This window comes from Danio rerio, chromosome 18 (genome assembly GCF_049306965.1).
Source record: "Danio rerio strain Tuebingen ecotype United States chromosome 18, GRCz12tu, whole genome shotgun sequence".
NCBI lineage: Eukaryota > Metazoa > Chordata > Actinopteri > Cypriniformes > Danionidae > Danio > Danio rerio.
Genome location: NC_133193.1, coordinates 27,206,261 through 27,224,783, shown reverse-complemented (window position 1 = coordinate 27,224,783; position 18,523 = coordinate 27,206,261). Strand labels below are relative to the sequence as shown.

The 18,523-nt window shown below is 35.9% G+C and overlaps 1 protein-coding gene across 4 annotated transcripts in view; it reads left to right on the top strand.

Annotated features, from left to right (window-relative positions):
- sema4ba (sema domain, immunoglobulin domain (Ig), transmembrane domain (TM) and short cytoplasmic domain, (semaphorin) 4Ba) overlaps positions 1–17,683 on the top strand; it is a 160,787-nt gene extending 143,104 nt beyond the window's left edge. For 3 of the 4 annotated variants that reach the window (XM_073929541.1, XM_021467698.3, XM_073929542.1), the window contains exons 10-15: positions 220–370; positions 3,393–3,603; positions 7,550–7,665; positions 8,058–8,215; positions 11,059–11,132; positions 11,399–17,683. In XM_073929541.1, the coding sequence (XP_073785642.1) occupies positions 220–370; positions 3,393–3,603; positions 7,550–7,665; positions 8,058–8,215; positions 11,059–11,132; positions 11,399–12,165 (1,477 nt within the window). In that variant the 3' untranslated portion in view covers positions 12,166–17,683. The remainder of the gene's footprint in view (positions 1–219; positions 371–3,392; positions 3,604–7,549; positions 7,666–8,057; positions 8,216–11,058; positions 11,133–11,398) is intronic. The other variant, NM_001128352.1, reaches the window with a different exon arrangement.
- Positions 17,684–18,523: the final 840 nt, after the last annotated feature.

Here is an 18,523-nt window from a genome sequence, read left to right as displayed (position 1 = left end):
AAAAAAAAGAAGAAAAAAATCAAAGGGGGCTAATAATTTTGACTTCAACTGTATATTGCAATTTTTCCATTATTGTGCAGCACTAGTATAAACCTTTATGAGTTTCTTTATAGAGTGAATGATGTGTTTTAAAGCAGAGAAACAGTTAGACAGACTCAGCATTGTTTAGGGACTTTGCATATGAAGACTGAATGCAATGAATGCTGTGTTCGTGTGCAGGTACAAAGGTGCTTCAGGGAGCTCAGCTGTATGTGCTTTCACTATGGACCAAGTTGAAGAGGCGTTTAATGGACGTTACCGGGAAGTTAATCGCGAGACGCAGCAGTGGTACACCTACAACCATCCAGTGCCAGAACCCAGACCTGGAGCCGTAAGTAATAATATATTAGCCTCCTTAAGAAATTATATTCCTCAACTGGTTACAGAACAAACCACTGTTGTCCAATGACTTGCCTAATTACCCCAACTTAATTAACCTACTTACGCAAACCAATTTAAAGGCTTAACAAGGTTAAGCTGAACACTGGTATCTTCCAAAATAACTAGTAAAGTATTATGTACTGTCATAATAGCAAAGACAAAAGAAATTAGTTAATAAAACTATTATGTTTAAAAATATATGTTAGGGGATATATTTTGGGGGAATCAAATTGAAAATATTTGAAAAAGAATTAACATTTTACCAGAGTGCTAATGATTTTGTCTTCAGTATATATACAAACACAGACACATTTGGCATCAAAACTGTCATGATTAATGAAAAAAGGAAAGACAGGACATGATTGTGTTCATTTGAAAATGACTGGATCAGTGACATTTGCTACTGCAAAAAAAATAAATCAATTAATCAATAAATAAATGATGTGCATGGATATATGTTTTCTAACACACACAACAAGTCTGTAATACTTTTACTAATAATACTAATAACTAGAAAATTAAAGTTCATAGACAAACTTTATGGTGACTTGAAAAAGCAGAGTCTGAAAGTTTGAAGTAGTTCAAAGTTTAAATAACTGAAGTAGTTTTTAAGAAGTTTGAAGTTATAACTATAGCATATTTTTTAGTATGGATTGACATGTTTCTTGCTAGGATGTTGATGGTGGTTCTGAGTGGTTGTTAATGTGTTGCTAAGTGGTTGCTAGGGTGTTCTGAATGGTTGTTAGGGTGTTCTGAGTAGTTACTAAGGTGTTGCTAGATGGTTGTTAAGTTGTTCTGATTAGTTGCTAGGCAGTTGCTAAAATAAATTAGCACGGTTCTAGCAAGTTGCTAGCATGTTTCTAGCCTAAATTAGAATGTTTTTAGCATTATTTTATAGTATGAATTAGCATCTTTCTAGTATAAATTAGCATGTTGATATGTTTGTTAGTATATTTTTAGTATAGATTGGTATGTTGTATGTTTCCAGTATGGACTGGTACAATAGCCCCTTTCACACATACAGACCTTTCCGGAAAATTACCGGCAATTTTCCGGAAAGGTTGTATGTGTGAACAGGTCCTTTTTGAAAATACCGGTAAATTCGTTCTGGCTATTTTCCGGAAAGAGAAGTTGTAACATTACCGGCAATTTGCCGGAATGCTGCGCTGTGTGAACGCAGAAGGAAGATTTCCGGAATAAGCTCGTGCACGTCTAGAACGTGCTGACGTAAGACTTCTGCTTTAGCCAATCACAACAGTCAGACGCATTTACGTCCGCGCGGTTTGTGAGAATAAAAGCCTTTGAATATTTTTCCAGACACATTTAGCTGCTAGAAGTTAGTCAGATAACGTCTATATGTTCTTCTTAATGCCAACTGTGCAAATAATCATCGATAAGATGCTTATGATAAGCCGTTGTTTGTTTACCTTCAAGCTTTGCGTGTGCCCATGAAACAGCCTGTGAGCGTCAGCACACGCACATATTATGAACATCTCGACATGCGAATATGATCCAGTGAAAGTTGTTTACAATATTGATCATCAAAAGAGTTTGTAATTTAGTCAAATGTTTACAAATACAAGCGCAGCCGTTTAAAGCTCATTTGTGGTGAATGATGTCAGAATTTACCGGTATTTTGGAATGGATGTGTGAATGCTCTTTTCCGGAAAATTTCCGTAACGTCCTCGCCTGTGTGAACAGCGCTTTTTTGTATATACCGGTAAAGTCGTTCCGTAAATTTTCCGGATATTTACCGGTATCACTGTGTGAAAGGGGCTAATGTTTGTATGAATTGGTTTGTTAGTATGTCCAATGTAAAGTCAATCCCTACTGAAAAAAACAGCTTAAACCAGCCTAGAAAAAAACAGCTTAAACCAGCCTAGGCTGGTTTTAGCTGGTCGACCAGGCTGGTTTTAGAGGGGTTTTGGCCATTTACATGCTGGTTTCCAGCTATTTCCAGCCTGGTCTTAGCTGGTCAGGCTGGGAGATGACCAGCCAAAACCAGCTATGTCCAGCTTAAACCAGGCTGGTCAAGCTGGTTTTAGCTGGATTTAGCTGGTCATTTACCAGCCTGACCAGCTAAGACCAGGGTGTAAATAGCTGGAAACCAGCCTGGAAATGGCCAAAACCCCTCTAAAACCAGCCTGGTCGACAAGCTAAAACCAGCCAACCAGCCTAGGCTGGTTTAAGCTGGATTTTTTTAGCAGGGATGGCATGGCAGTTTTTTTTTTTTTTTTTTTCATAATGGAAGTATATGGGACAGTTGCTAGAGTCCCGTAAGTGGTTGCTAGGGTGTGGCTAGTTAGTTGAAAGGTCATCAGTGATTGTCAGATCGGTAGTCTGAGTTAAATGAGCCTAACTTAAGTCTGTATGACAGGCTGGTGCAGCTATGAGGTCACAAAGTTCTGTCTATTGTAAAGTCAATGGGACTTTTCCAATTATTCCGGGACAGTTTTCAGAAAACCATAAGTCGGATCAGTCGGAAAAGATAAAGCAACTTAATTCAGTATAGTTTGGAGGTTTTAAGTTAGTTTGGTGGTCATAGTATGAACAGCATAGGAGGAGATGCGTTCCTAAAATAGTCTAAGAAGACGGAAGAATAATAACGTAGTATAATGTAGTATAACAGTATATTGACTTTCCCAAGCCGCCATAATAATAAAAACAGGAAATACATTTTTGTAATGATATACAGAAAAAATATATATATTGGCGATCAGTTCCAATGAAATTTCACGCTATCAGAATCTAGCCCAGAGCTTATTTGACCAAGAGTTTGGGTCATCTGAGTATTTTCTGAAAAACTTTTCAATAAAATTCATCTGACTTTGGAGTTTGTGTTGAAAGTTAGATTGATTTGTATTCACTCTGCTACCAAATACCAAAGGCACCAAATATCACTGAGTCAGAGATGCCATGAGACAGGCAAAGACACAGTTTCTGAGGCATCTTTTTTCCCCATCTTCCCACAGTGCATCACTAACACGGCCCGCGCCCAGGGGATCTCCTCTTCCCTGCACATGCCTGATAGAGTCCTGAACTTTGTGAAAGACCACTTCCTCATGGATAATGTGATTCGCAGTCAGCCTCTGCTGTTGAAACGAAATGTGCGCTACACGCAGCTCGCTGTGCACAGAGTACAGGCTCTCCACAAGACCTATGATGTGCTTTTCATTGGCACAGGTGAGCTCTTACACCACCACACATGCATATGCAGCTTAACACTCCGAGCATATTCAATCTAAGTTTATTTGTATAGAGATTTTCAGAATAATCATTGTTCCTGGTCAGCTTTAAGAAAGGTGCATGTTACATTAATCAAAATCAAAGAGTGGACAGTACAAGGTGTCAAGCATGTAGATGGTTAATCTGTACAGTTTTACAATCTAATGCTCTTTTATAATTTGTTTACATATTTAATTTATTTTCAATCATATTGTTGATCATTACAATAATTGAGAACTAAATTTGAATATAGCACAGACAGTCCTGTAAAACTAGGCTAGGCTTGACCTAATACTTACTGTATGGTTCTTAATATTAAGCTTGCCAGATTGAGATATGATTTAACTTCTTGTTTAGAGCTTGTGTAAAGCCCATTATACAGTACACCTGAGCAAATCTGATGTCATACTCAATCATACATAATCAATCAACTTTTAATTTATATAGCACTTTACAACAACCACTGTTGACCAAAGTGCTTTACACAAGTAAAAGCAAATTATACAACACAACAGAAAAGGAGACGATGCAAAACAGTACAAAAATATCAATACAATCCAACAAACATTAAAACATAACACAATGTCAGTACTATGCATTAAAAAGCCAATTCAAACAAGTGGGTCTTAAGCTCAGTAGGAAGGGTATTCCAGAGTTTAGGAACTGCCTCTGCAGAAGAGCAATCACCCCACTGCTTGTATCTTGACCGAGGGATACACGCAGAAATTGGTCAGCAGATTGCAGAGCTCTGCTGGGTTTGTGCATTTGCCAAATTTTGCATAAATAAATAGGAACAAGGCCAATTATGGCATTAAAAACAGACATCAAAATTTTAAAATCAATTCTCAACTTAACAGGGAGCCAGTGCATGGAGTAGAGAATTGTTGTAATGTGTTCACTTTTCTGACGGTTAGTTAACAGATGTAATTGATGAAGACATGACTGGTTAACTCCAACATAAAGTGCATTACAGTAGTCCAAACACGAACTAACAAAAGTATGGATGCTTTCTCAAGATAAACCTTGCTCAGGAAGGGCTTGACTTGAGAGAGAAGGTGAAGCTGAAAAAAAATCGTGCTTTAATCACGGAATCAATCTGCTTATTAAATTTTAGACTACTGTCTAGTCTCACACCCAAGTTTTTTACCACATAACTGAAGCGAGGAAACTGAGCCAGATGCACTGGAGATGAAATGGTTGACCTCTTAGAATTGACAGACAGAATACACTCTGTTTCATCTTCATTTAGGCAGAGAACATTTTGTGACAGCCATATCCTAATATCATTAAAACATTTGCTAAAATAATCAAGTGAATCTAAAAAGTTTGGCTTAACAGAAATATAAAACTGTACATCTTTAGCATACAAATGAAAAGAGACATTGTGGTTTAAAATAACTGAACCTAATGGCAGCATGTACAAAGAGAACAAAAAAGGGCCCAAAATGGATGCCTGAGGCACACCACAGGTGAAAGGGTTGGCAGGTGAAGAGAAGTCACCAACCATAACTGAAAAACTGCGACCAGTTAAATATTAGTTAAACCCGTCTAACACAGATTCTTGCCCCAATCTACATTAGAGCATAACTATAAGAGATTTCAAGAACTTTAAACTTGGGAAATCAAACTAAGAAATCAAGCAACATGGTAAAATATAATCAACAAAGAAAATGTAGATGAAAACTGTAAATGAAAAATTTATTGAGTGTAGTCCTCACTTTAAAATAACAAATACTGTACATCTCTCTGTATTTAGGCTAAAACACTGCTTTATTTATTTATTTTATTTTATTTATTTAGATCCACTTATGTATGTTTGTACTTTCATTTTAGCTTTCTTTTATTTCTTTTAATTTACTTTCCAAAATGAATCCTCACTTCACTTAACACATTTACAATAGTGCTTGTTAACACATTTTTAATGATTAATAAAGGAATGATAATGCTTTGTCTCATTATTTCATCTTCATTCTCAAGTAGCAGGGTATTTACAGCTACTGTATATTTCTGTCTGTTCGCATCCTGTACTTTTGTGTCCCCTGGCAGGCATAGTCGCAAACTGCGGTTCTACCTAAAAACATGTTCTAAGGCCACCTTTGCACATGACATTTGGGCCCAATCCCAATTCTACCCCTTAGTCCTTCCGCTTCCCAAAGTGTCCCAATTCTCTTTAGCTTGAAGGCGTGGGACTAAGGGGAAGGGGTGAATAGCCCTTCGAACGAAGATTTTTCAGGACCACACTTGAAACCAAGGGGTAAGAAAATTTCCCAGAATGCACCTGCCACAACGGCAGTATTGCTGAACCCGGAAGTAAGGAGATCCACAAATTAGTATTTTTTGTCATTATTACGAATTTTTATGACAGAAAAACACGTTTTAATATACTGTATTCATAATCGCGTTCATGTTTTACCGTTATGCTTTTTTTTTAAATGCTAAATTTCGCGTTCTATAATCCCTAACTCCTGTACAGCAGTCCCACAACATTCTGACACTCGAATACCCTGTCAGTAATGTCTAGTGGCTGGGAATGAGCTTTTTACAGTGTCCGCTATAATGTTAATGTTGTTTTTGGTGTGTTTACATTGATGAATATGGCCACTGTCTAAATACACAGTACAGTTACGATCTTATTGCCACATTATATTGTTATGATAACATAATATATGCCTTCAGTTATTTCCTGAAGATAAATATTAATAAATAACACAATTGGAATAACTATAGCAGTCACGATCGTCTGATCTCACATGAAGCAGGAGATTGCGATGATGTGTGCAGGTGTTGTAGTGCTGTCCCAATTCTTAAGGGAAATTTTTAAAGCCCTTCCCCTTTACCCTCGGTTGTAAGGGCCAAGGGGAAGGGGTAGGGGTACAAAAAAAGAATTGAGATTGGGCCTTGGACTTTACTGTCAGAATACGCCCCCTTGTGGCTGTCGCACAGAATTGTCAGTTTTGTCATGCACCATGGGAAAGAAGCTGTTCTCGCAGTGTTTGAAATAAAGGAGTGCAAAAGCAAGAGCCTTTGTTCTTCATGAGTTCACTGTGGTTAAATGGATGAATACTAGAAACTCATATAGCACTTAAAATTTTGGGGTAATTGTGGAAACAACATACAAATTATCTTTTTTTATTACTCGTTTATAAATAGAATTTCATTTTTTAATGTAGACTTTTTTCTGATTCGAAAAATAATGAAAAAAGTACCATTTCTCATCTGGCGTGCACGGACCTGCTTGGACAACACTGTAATACATCTCTTCATTTGTACTTCGTTTAATATTTAGTACTAACATATCCGCAGCTTAAATCGGACCTGAATGTTCCTCATATGGAGATAATCGAAATTCCATGCAGCTCCTGGATGACTCTCCATTGGAAATAAATGACTTTCGGTTTGTCGCTTGTCGTTTGTCGAGGTTTTACTCCTTTAGTGGGGCAGCGGTATGACTCGCGACAGTAATGCTCCTTTTAAAGTATCACCCACTGTATATTCTGTTTATAAAGGTACACTTTTTAAAACTCAGTAACAAAATGTGAACCACGACCTGAAGGTGCAGATTTTTCCAGTTAATAAGATTGAGAATTTATCAAAAGCTCTTTTACTTGCTTGAAAATTATCAGAGGGCAGAAACCAATTAGTAGATTTTATAACAGGATTTTCAGCATTCTATTGATCATTTAGAGGCCTTAAAATGTATGCATCAAATAGTGCGTAGTACAAAGAATCTTGTTTTTCTTCCAGCTTCAAAGAGTTTCATGAGTTCTTTTCATTTCCCACTAAGCTAGACTTCATTTCTTAGCCTTGCTGAATGGCAACAAGCCACTTTCCACTTGCAGCATGTCAACAAAATGACCCAAGCCCTCAAGCACATCATCTCACATCAATTTGGCTTATGTTTTAGATGACGGCAGAATCCACAAAGCCATCAACGTTAAAAACAAGATGTATATCATTGAAGAGCTGGTGATTTTTCCTGAGCCTCAATCCGTGCAGCACATCGAACTGGATGATGAGAAGGTACTTCATTTTCTTCTTAAACTCATTTACATTCTTTGTACTTGTTATGCACACTAGAGAACGTAATGCTTTAGTGAAATGACTGCATGGCCGACAAAGAGACCCTTCAGCTGTAGAGATACAGAGGCCTGGAAAGGAGATAATTGCGTCCATGTTTTCTCTCTTGGGAAAAGCGAACAGATGGGAAACAAACAGTGTCTGCTCTGTCTATATTGTACTCTGTCTATGCGTTACACTGTAAGAACTATTTTAAAAAGGATTAATACCGCTTTCACTGCAATTATCATCTATTAGCATTTACTGTATGTGTACCAAGCTGCTTTCTGCACTGGAAGTATGATTGTTTGTTTTAAGAAAGTGTCTCATTTCTGTTTTGTTTGCATTTTCTACAGGGACTGTTGTTTGTGTCCAGCTATTCTGGGCTGGTGGAAATCCCTCTTGCCAACTGCTCTAACTACCAGAGCTGTGGAGAGTGTGTGCTGTCTAGAGACCCATACTGCGCCTGGACAGGGAAGCAGTGTTCTAATGTCAAGCATGCGTCCTCTAAGAGGTTAGTATTTTTATGTTACTTGTTGAACTACTGCATGCACACCAATCAGCATACTAACAAGTTTAGAAAATTCATGAATGCAAGTACCACAGGAAAAAAAAAATCTACTAATGAGTCTAACGTTATTTTGAAACAAATACGTTTAAAAATATTGAAAAAAAAATTAAATAAAAAAAAATCATTTATAAACCTCAGAGTAGGTTATTCATTTAGATACAGTTGAAGTCAGAATTATTATCCCCTTGTTAATTTTTTTCCCCAATGTCTGTTTAATCAAGAGAAGATTTCTTCAACACATTTTTAAACATAATAGTTTTAATAACTCATTTACAATAACTGATTTATTTTACCTTTGTCATGATGACAGTAGATAATATTTCACTAAATATTTTTCAAGACACTTCTATACAGCTTAAAGTGACATTTAAAGGCTTAACTATGTTTATTAGGTTAACTACGCAGGTTAGGGTAATTAGACAAGTTATTGTATAACAATGGTTTGTTCTGTAGATAATCTGAAAAAATACAGTTTAAAGGGGCTAATAATTTTGATCCTAAAATGGTTTTTAAAAAATAAAAATCTGCTTTTATTCTAGCTAAAATAAAATTAAAATAAAACAAGGTAGACTTTCTCTAGAAGAAAAAATATCAGACATACTGTGAAATAATCCTTTCTCTGTTAAACATAATTTGGGAAATATTTAAAAAAGAAAAAAAATCAAAGTTAGCAAATAATTCTGACTTCAACTGTATATCATGTATTGCAACCATAATATTTTAAATATCAACCAAATTTACATGAAATTTCACTGATATTTAAAATAATAAATTATTCGTTTGTCCTTGAGACACATTAATTGAGACTTTCAGGCTTTTTTCTCTCTGCATTTTGGATGCACCATGTTACTTCAATTTGACAGCATTGACATATTAATTTATGTTTATTTATTATAATAAGGACAGATTTAGATTAAATACATATATATAGACACACACACATACACACACACACACACACACACACACACACACACACACACACACACACACACACACACACACACACACACACACACACACACACATATATATGTATGACACATATTTTATATACATATTTTTTTCAGAATGAATAAAAGTGTATCATAATCCTAAAACAAATATGTTTAGTATATATTAAAAAAAATTAGATGAAAAAAATATATATAAAACTATTGTATAAAAGTACATTATTAATTTAATTATCATGCATTTCAACCATATTATTTTAAATATCAAACAATTTTTTATCACATTTTCTGATATTTAAAAAGATTTTTGTTTGTCATGATTTTTGTTATCATATTACTTCAATTTGACAGCATTGACATTTAATTATATTTATTATAATCAGGACAGTTTAAGATGAAACTAATTTTCATTTAAACATATATATTTAAAAAAAACGAATAAGAAGTTCAAAATAAAAGCATTTATTTAAAATAAATAAAGCTTCTTTAGAACATGTAGATATTGATGTTTTTGTTTTTTGTAATTGTCAATAGCCCAATACAGATAACTATATATTCTTTTAATCTGTACTCTTTTTTTTAATTATTATTATTGGGCTGAGAAACCAAAAGAATACATGTTGGTATTACAGGTTTTCTCAGTTGCTTTGACACATTTTTTCAAAATAGTCTTAACATTCTCTAAACTGTGAGTGCAAATCTTAACTGTTTGCTGGAACTTCAGAACTTTATCACATGTCTGCAAAATGTAGTTACTCCTCCAAAACATTTCATTCATGCTTCAAAACCAAGTCATAGTGTCAGTAATTTGGCCTAGGCCACCAAAACATAAAGTGCATTTGTCATTGTGTGAGCCACACTGCTCAAAACAGTTGTTTTTTTCACCAAGACCGTCAATCGTGGAAATTAAGCTTTAAAAATTCTGATACTTGTTGAGAAGAGTCAGTAGTACATAAAAAAATAATATTTGTATTTATACAGTACATTTATTTGTGTACAAATGTATTGCATGCAAAATGCAATCTTGCTTGTCCCATCTTGCTTGTCCCATATACTGTATATTTCAGATTTCTTCTGTTTCCACAAACACACATACACAAAAACTACAAAATATCATCCATGAAAAAAAATATATATTTTTGGTGGACAGCCTGTCACTCTTGTTGGCCTTGCCCGAGATTACACTTCTTCCAATTGCTCTTCCACAAGCATGTCACTGCAGTTCAGAATTTATGAATGTAGTGATTGTGATGTGGGCTATTCCTACCAAACTTGGATGATAAATAGATAACACAAATTGTATTGCAACAGGTCAATTACCAATTTAGCAGACATTAAAAACAATGTCAATATCAGATACTTATGGTGTAAACATGTGCTCATACAAATGTTAATTGAATAAACAGTTGTGAGTGTGATGGCTTACACGATAAAAAATGATTGAGAAGTTGTGTAGAGTTTGACAGTTTAAATGAGAATCAACTCATCAGTTTTGATCAACAAGCCCAATGACAATTAGTTTTGTCCAAACGACAGACAATTGTACTTGCTGTTTCTACACATGCGCCAAAGCATTTGCAATTTGCTTAAATCAATTAGAAATGCCACTTTGAAGTCAACAATAGCTAAGGGCTTAGAGATCTAAACTTATTGTTTTGAAAAATATAAATATTGAGAATTGAGTTAAAGCAATTGAAAAAACTGTAATGCATACTAGGAAAATATAAATATTGATTTCATTAAAAAAATCCTACTAACCCTAAACTTTTGTATCTTTTGAAGCAATTCTTTATATATTAAATTTGAGCCATAACTCTGATTTTTACTTCCTAGTCAATGGCAACAAGATGTAGAAGATGCCAACACTGCCATTTGCAAAATGCCCAGTCCCCGTTCAGGAAGACCACGTAAGTAACAGCCATGCTTTGAACACCTAAACTCAGCATGAATCAATATTTAAAGACTTTATCTTCAACCAACCACAAAGTAGCATCGAGTGCATGAGGCTTAGGCAAGCTCTGCCAGTTACAAAAGCACTATGGCATTTACATAACGCCTCCGGCAACAAGCTCTGTTAGTCTGCAAGTAATTGAAGCAGTTGCACGGTGGTTTGCAAATATGCAAGTTTAAATGTTTGATTTATTAGTAACTAATAAAACCATCTAACCCACAGGTGTTCCAGCATGCCATGTGGTAGAAATCCCAGCAAACACATTTACAGTTCTACCCTGCAAACTGCGATCCAATTTAGCTGCAAGACGATGGGAGTACAGTGATACCGCAGAGCGTTTTGTCTACCCAAGTCCTGATGGCGGCCTGGTGGTTGTAGCCCAAGTGGACAGGCAGGAAAACTACGCGTGTTGGTCCGAAGAAGGCAACTATCGGCAACTTCTGGCCAGTTACTGTGTTAAAGCGGAGCACGAAAGCACCACCCTGACTGGACGTTCCCGAACACAGCAGGTGACCCAAGGAGAGACTATTCTACCTGGCGAAACGTGGTCACCACAAAAAACCAAAACATACTGGAATGAGCTGATTGTTGTGTGTGCCTTACTCGTGTTCTCCCTAGTAGTACTGTCGCTTTTTGTGGCGTACAGGAATCGAGATAGGATGAAGTCCATGTTAAAGGAAGGCGAGTGTCCTAACATGCAACAGAAGAAGCCGCGAATTCCAGGGAAGCACACTGAAAGCCTTCCGTTAAATGGCAACAACATCCCGCCCTCAGTGTCCGACCACAAGGGCTACCAGACTCTTAATGACAACTACATCTGCAGCACTCCAACCCACGAATGTTCCTCTCCCGAAAACAGCAAGAGCTTCTCAGAGTCTGAAAAGAGACTGTTGACTGTTAACTTAAAGGAGAGCCATGTGGAGATCTCACCCACTTGCCCGCGGCCTCGGGTACGACTAGGCTCGGAGATTAAAGACTCCATTGTTTAAGTCGGTATTGGGAAGACTGTTAAAAAAATAGTGGCCTCTGAACTGAACAGCACCAAGAGAGGGACAGACTGAAAATCGACTGGAAACGTAACCATCACTGGGTTTTATTTTGCACTTTGTCTCCTCTCATTTTGTCTTGGTGATCTGTTCACATTTCTCAGTCACTGCCAAGTCTGTGAAGCACCCAGAGCCACGGCGAGCGGGACGCAAGGTATACAGTACAGTACGATGGGCATTTTGCGAGGCACGCTGTTCCAGTCGTCCCGCCCCCACCTGTCCGTCCCAAAATGTCTGGTGGCATCTGCGTGAAAGCAATATGATGCCCTCAGGGTTCACTAACCTGTCATGCTCCCATCTCATCCCGCGTAGAGTTGGCCGTCCTGCAAAGAGAAGACGAAAAGTCCAATTTTAGTTGTGCTAAACATAGTGCCTGACGTGAGATGATTAGCTGACATTTCAACATAATACTTGAGGTGTAGTGAAGCTTTGATGATTTATGCGAAACCTCAAGCGCAGTGTGTCATCACAACCTCAGCACATATAGCAGGCATACTATGCAAATCACTTAAAGGAGAAGCATCATGTAGAGAGCTAACAAACAGCACAGCTGTCCTAGTACAATAAGTGATGCCACGACCTCAGTATTCCACACAGCTTCTCAGAGGTACACACGTTAAATCAAGTATGCAAGTGAGATTGAGGTATATAAAGAGCCCGCTGGATATTCAGTGTGTAGAGGACTCCAAAGAAGGCATGTTAGCAATACTAGAAGTATGTCCAAGGCAAAAATGACATTCTGATGATACAGAAATGTGAATGTTTCTGATCTTTGTTCCCCCAACTGAAATCAGTTGCAATCATTAATAAGAATTACAGATAATTAAAAGCAGTGGTTCTCAGCCATTATGACTTTAAGGCCCTGTTTACACCTAAGATACAGTTTTGAAAACCAATCACAAGTGGGCGATGTGAAATGGCAAAGAAAAGTCATAACTTTTTAATTTAGTGACGAATTCATTTGAATTTTTTCTATCACATTTGTACGTTTTAGTATAAATTGCTTATCCCCTCAATGTAGGCTAGGTTTAGGGATGGTGTTTGTGTAGTTGAGGCCAGCTAGTGAAGTGCTGTGCAGGTAAACCTCACTCCTCTGACCTCTAAAGGTGCTCTTGTGACAAACTAAAGGTCACAGTCTTTAGCTTCCTTGTTAGAGCAGCCAACTCCCATGCGGAAGGTTGCCGGTTTGTTCCCAGCACAGAGTGTGTTAGGTGGTGTAGGATTGGGGGTGGGGGGGGGGTTACATTGGTGCCATGATCCAGATGGGAGTGATGTTTAGGGGGCTAAGTGTAGCGGAGGCCAGCAAATGAAATGCTGTGCAGGTAAACCTCACTCCTCTGGCCTCTAAAGGTGCCTTAGCAACATACGCTAGTGGCCATGGTCCTTAGCCTCCTTGTTAAAGCAACTGAAACCGATGTAGAAAGTCGCTGATTCAATCCTAGCTCGGAGCGGGTTGGGTGGTAAAGGCCTGGCAAGTTTACATTTGGTGGCACACCTCCTTTTGAAATCATACTTTTTATTCTAATACTTATCAATTCAACTTTTTTCTGACAATATGCAAAATTGTTACTTTTCTTCATGAGATTTTTTGTCCACTCGCATTTAACCGTTATTAATTAATCCTTACATTTATATAGCGTCTTTCTGGACACTCAAAGCGCTTAACACATTTTTTGGATCATCCATCGCCAGTGTGCAGCATCCACCTGGAGGATGCGACAGCAGCCATATTGCACCTGCCTGCACACCACACACCAGCTGATTAGTGGAGAGGAGACAGAGTGATGAAGCCAGTTATGATATGGGAATAGTTAGGAGGCCATGATAGACAGAGGCCAGTAGGCAGATTTGGCCAGGATGCTGGGGTTAAACCCCTACTCTTTTTCGAAGGACATCCAGTGATTTTTAACGACCACAGAGAGTCAGGACCTCAATTTTAATGAGAGGCCATTACACGGCACTCACTGAGCAGTATAGAGTCCCCATCAATATACTGGGGCGTTAGGAACCACACAGACCGCAGGTTAAGCACCCTCTGCTAGTCTAACTAATACCACTTCCAACAACAGCCTTAGCTTTGCTTCAGTGGACGACCATGTGAGAGTTGCAGAGAGCATAGCTACCGGCTTATTTATTGTTTTTCTAGTATGAACACTCATGTGGTCAGATGCATTCAAACAGCCAATACATCCTCCTCTCTGACTTATGAAATCCTTTTTAAACATTACAGGGCCTGTTGTTGAAGAATGCTAACCAGATTGGATTTAAAACCTGCAGTCTAACAAGTTTTGTAAAAAAGCACAGTGTTCTCTTACCAGTCCTGTTTTAAACGCAAATCTTCATTGTTTTATAAAGTTTTGTGCCTATTAGGGTAGAAACAGAAAGGTGATATTCTTTATATTGTTTTCAGTTGTTTACATTGTCATTATTTGTAAATTGCACACGTATTTGAAATATTAGATCGAAAGAAAACCCCAAAACATCCATCCACAGAAGTAATCTAAACAAATGGACAAAAAAGACTTTAAAAAGCAAAGTATAAACTTCAAAAAGATTTAAAAGCCAAGTATAAAGAGCAATTACTCCCTTTTCTGCTTGACCAAAATCCACTGTAATATCAGGTGTAAACAAGGTCTCTAAGTCACTATTTTCCACAAGATTAGATCTGAAGATCTGAAATAAGGCTTTCTTATTTCTTGATATTTATTTGTTTTATTTTTTTACTTCAGGTTTATCAAAGACAAAATAAAAAATGGGGTTAATTATGATACATATACAGTGCTCAGCATAATTGAGTATACTCCATTTTGAAAATTTATATTTTTATCCGTTTCTCCGTGAATATATGTAAGTATTTTGGTGCATTAAAACATAACAGATTTAGTAACCAAATATATTTATTAAAATAATATTTTAGTCACCAAATATATTTAGAAATTGAAAGATAAAACTATTAAATTCAAGCAAAATATTGCAAAAATAAAATACAAACTACAAAATATTTTCTTTTTTTTTCTTTTTTTTTGCTTCTTATGATTTTTTCTCTTTTTAACATTTTTATTAAATTTTTTTTTGTATAACATACATTTAGGTGTACTAGTTTTTGGACCATTATCGTAAGTTATTTTGTAAGATAAGTTCCAGATTTGGCTTCAGTACTGACTAATCTAATGTATATGCACAAATATAATATTGTAAAGCTTCCTATTAAAAATATCAAATAAAAAAGATATTTGTGATTTGTGAGGGATGTACATCTATATGCTGAGCACTGTAAACTGATTTGTACTGTTGTATGTATTGCCTTAATTTAATGCTAATTAAAAGTTAATCTTTCAAGCATTTTAAGTTGGACTCTGGTTGAAAACCACTGTACTGTAATTAAAAGAAAGGTTCACCCAAAAATAAAAATACAAATCACTCATCATTTACTCTCCCTTATGTTGTACCAAACTGTTTGTGTATTTGTTTTGGACTTTTTTTTATTTTAGAAGTTTGGATAAGAAAAGAAATTGTTGAAATATCTCCCTGTGGAAGAAAGTCAGGTTTGGAACAGCATGAGGGCGAGTAAATGATTGCAGAAATTTCAATTTCAGCATGACTATCACTTACAGTTATGCAAATGCTGTCAACGGAAGTGACCAAACGTGTCTTGAATATTGTTTACCTAAATTGGTTGTTGTGCCAAAAGATTTTAGTGAACCATCTCTGACAAATACAGATCTTTCAAGAGCTCTGTTCTCTTGCCTCGAAAGTGTACTTCTCTCAGACATTTATATCGCCACGTTGTGAATTCAAATGATGAATTTGCATTCGGACAGAAGACTTTACATGCCAATATTATGCTATTAGATCTATGCTCCTGAAGAGTGTAAAAGTGACCAGCAGATTTTTTTTCCATGAAAAAGTGCCATGTTCACTAAAACACCTTAAGTCGAAGCAGGCTAACAAATGTTTTTTTCGGATGGGAGCCATGACAAATGTGTATATGAAACAGTCAGGAGTGTCGTAGTAGTGCGATTATCAAACAGTAAACTACTTGGGGATGAAAACCACACAAGGCACACACATGTAAGCAAGCAAAGCATCAACATACAGTAAGGATTGATGTACAAATGTATAGTTAAGAACACACAAGCTAAAATAATTATAATAATACTTTTTTACAAATTGCATTTCCACAGTCAACACGATTCCCAAAGACGAGCATTGTATATTGCACCACCCAAGTGTGTAATAGTTCATCGCCATCGATCTTTAAAGATCATTTGTATTGTGAATGTAGTTATGTATTGATTGAAAGTGTTCCGAAATTATTCTTTCAGTGTCTTATTTAAATTCATGCTGAATGTTTGATAGCAGAACATTTACTTTGACAAATCTGACAATGACTTTGCAAACAAAGTTGTACAATTGTATGTGTATGGGGGAGGTCGTTCTGACATTCTGCTTTTTGTTTTTCTAACCAGAATGCATTTTTGTTGTTTTATTTAATTTGTTTCTGTTGTATTTGCACAGAATGTGGCAAAGGTTCTGACGTGAACGTGTCTGGGAGTGAATATTCTCATGACGTTGCTGTTGAAAGTACAAACTCAGTGGTTGTGTTAATGCCTCCAAGCTAGATTTTGTGACTCAAATGTTGTGCAGGAAAGCAAATGTACACACTCTTGTAGACCCGAACACGCGAACGAAAACGCAAACCTCACATGCTTGTCTGCTGTGGTGGACTACACAGTATAGAATTAACTAGTACATTTAAAGTCGCAAACCACTGTATATTGAATGGACGTCTGTTCAACAGTCCACTGCGAGGGTATGTCTCCACTGTGCTGATTAATATCTACAGAGGTCCCATTATATATATATAAATATATCAATCACACACACACACAAAAAAAAAAAAAACACAGAATATATTTAAAGCACAAAAAAGGATAAAATGCATTTGTATTAATATAGCTGTTTTATGCATATACTCAGACCTCTGTTTAAATATCACTTTTAAAATATCATGCAAAAATAATTTAATTTTTCCAGTAAAGCATCTGATTATTATCACTATAGCGTGTCGTTTTACCGATTAGACAATGTGAAAACTTCACTATACATTGGCTGCTATCTACAAGCGGTAGATTTAGTCATGTATAGACAGTCATAGTCACATATTTCAGTGCTGAACTGACTCAGACATAAGAGTTGCTGGACTGCGGTGGTCGGATACTCTTCAATCCTCAGATACATTCTTTATAATGGCGCACCAAGATGCTCTGACCTATTGTAAGTTAATGTCTTGTAAACTTTAATGTAAAGGTGTATTTGTACATTTTGCTGCCAATGTATAAAAAAACGTTGTGAAATGTATTTTTTGTATTATACATCACTACTGTTTTTTGTTGTTTTTATTATAATGTACATAAAAGCACTTTAATTTTAATTTTTTAAATAAAAGACATAAAACCGCTGAATCTTGTCAATGCATTAAAGATGGGTTAAAGTCTTGTTGGATCTGCATCCAATTAAAAGAATAATTTTAAAGCATTTCAAGCATAATTCATCTGTGAAAATAAAGTGTCATAATATATACTGTAAAAAACAATAGCTGTTCTCACTAATAAAATTAAGTGCAGTTAACTTATTATGAATAGGTCACCTTACAATATTTAAACAACTTTTTAGCACATTAAGTACTTTAACTAAATTGATTTAAGTGATCTCGACTTACAATAATATGTATTTACAACTTTTGAGTGGTCATGTGTCAAAAGTATGATAATGATAGAGATTGGTAATGAGGGAAACAGGTGGAAGAATTAAAGCTTAAGCATAATCAGACATAGGCATAATAAATCTGAAATCTTTTTCAATTTTTTGATGTTCAAAATTGATAAATATATTAATATATTATCATATATTAATATTAATACATGTAATAATTTTTATGATTATATAATAGTTTCTAAAAAATATTTTAATAATAATAATTAAAATAATATTTATATAATAAATAAATAAATAAATAAATAAATAAATAAATAAATAAATAAATAAATAATTCTAATTATTATTGTTATTAAATTAAACCTTGGTGAAAATAACTTGTTATAAAGTGTTATGTTGTTTGTTTGTTTTGTTTTTTTGTTTTGTTTTTTTGCAGTACATGAATGCTATATAATATAATAAAATTGCTTTTAGGGTAGCATGGTGGTGCAGTAGGTAGCGCTGTCGCCTCACAGCAAGGAGGTCACTGGATTAAACCCGGGCTGGGTCAGTTGACATTTCTGTTTGCATGTTCTCCGAGGTG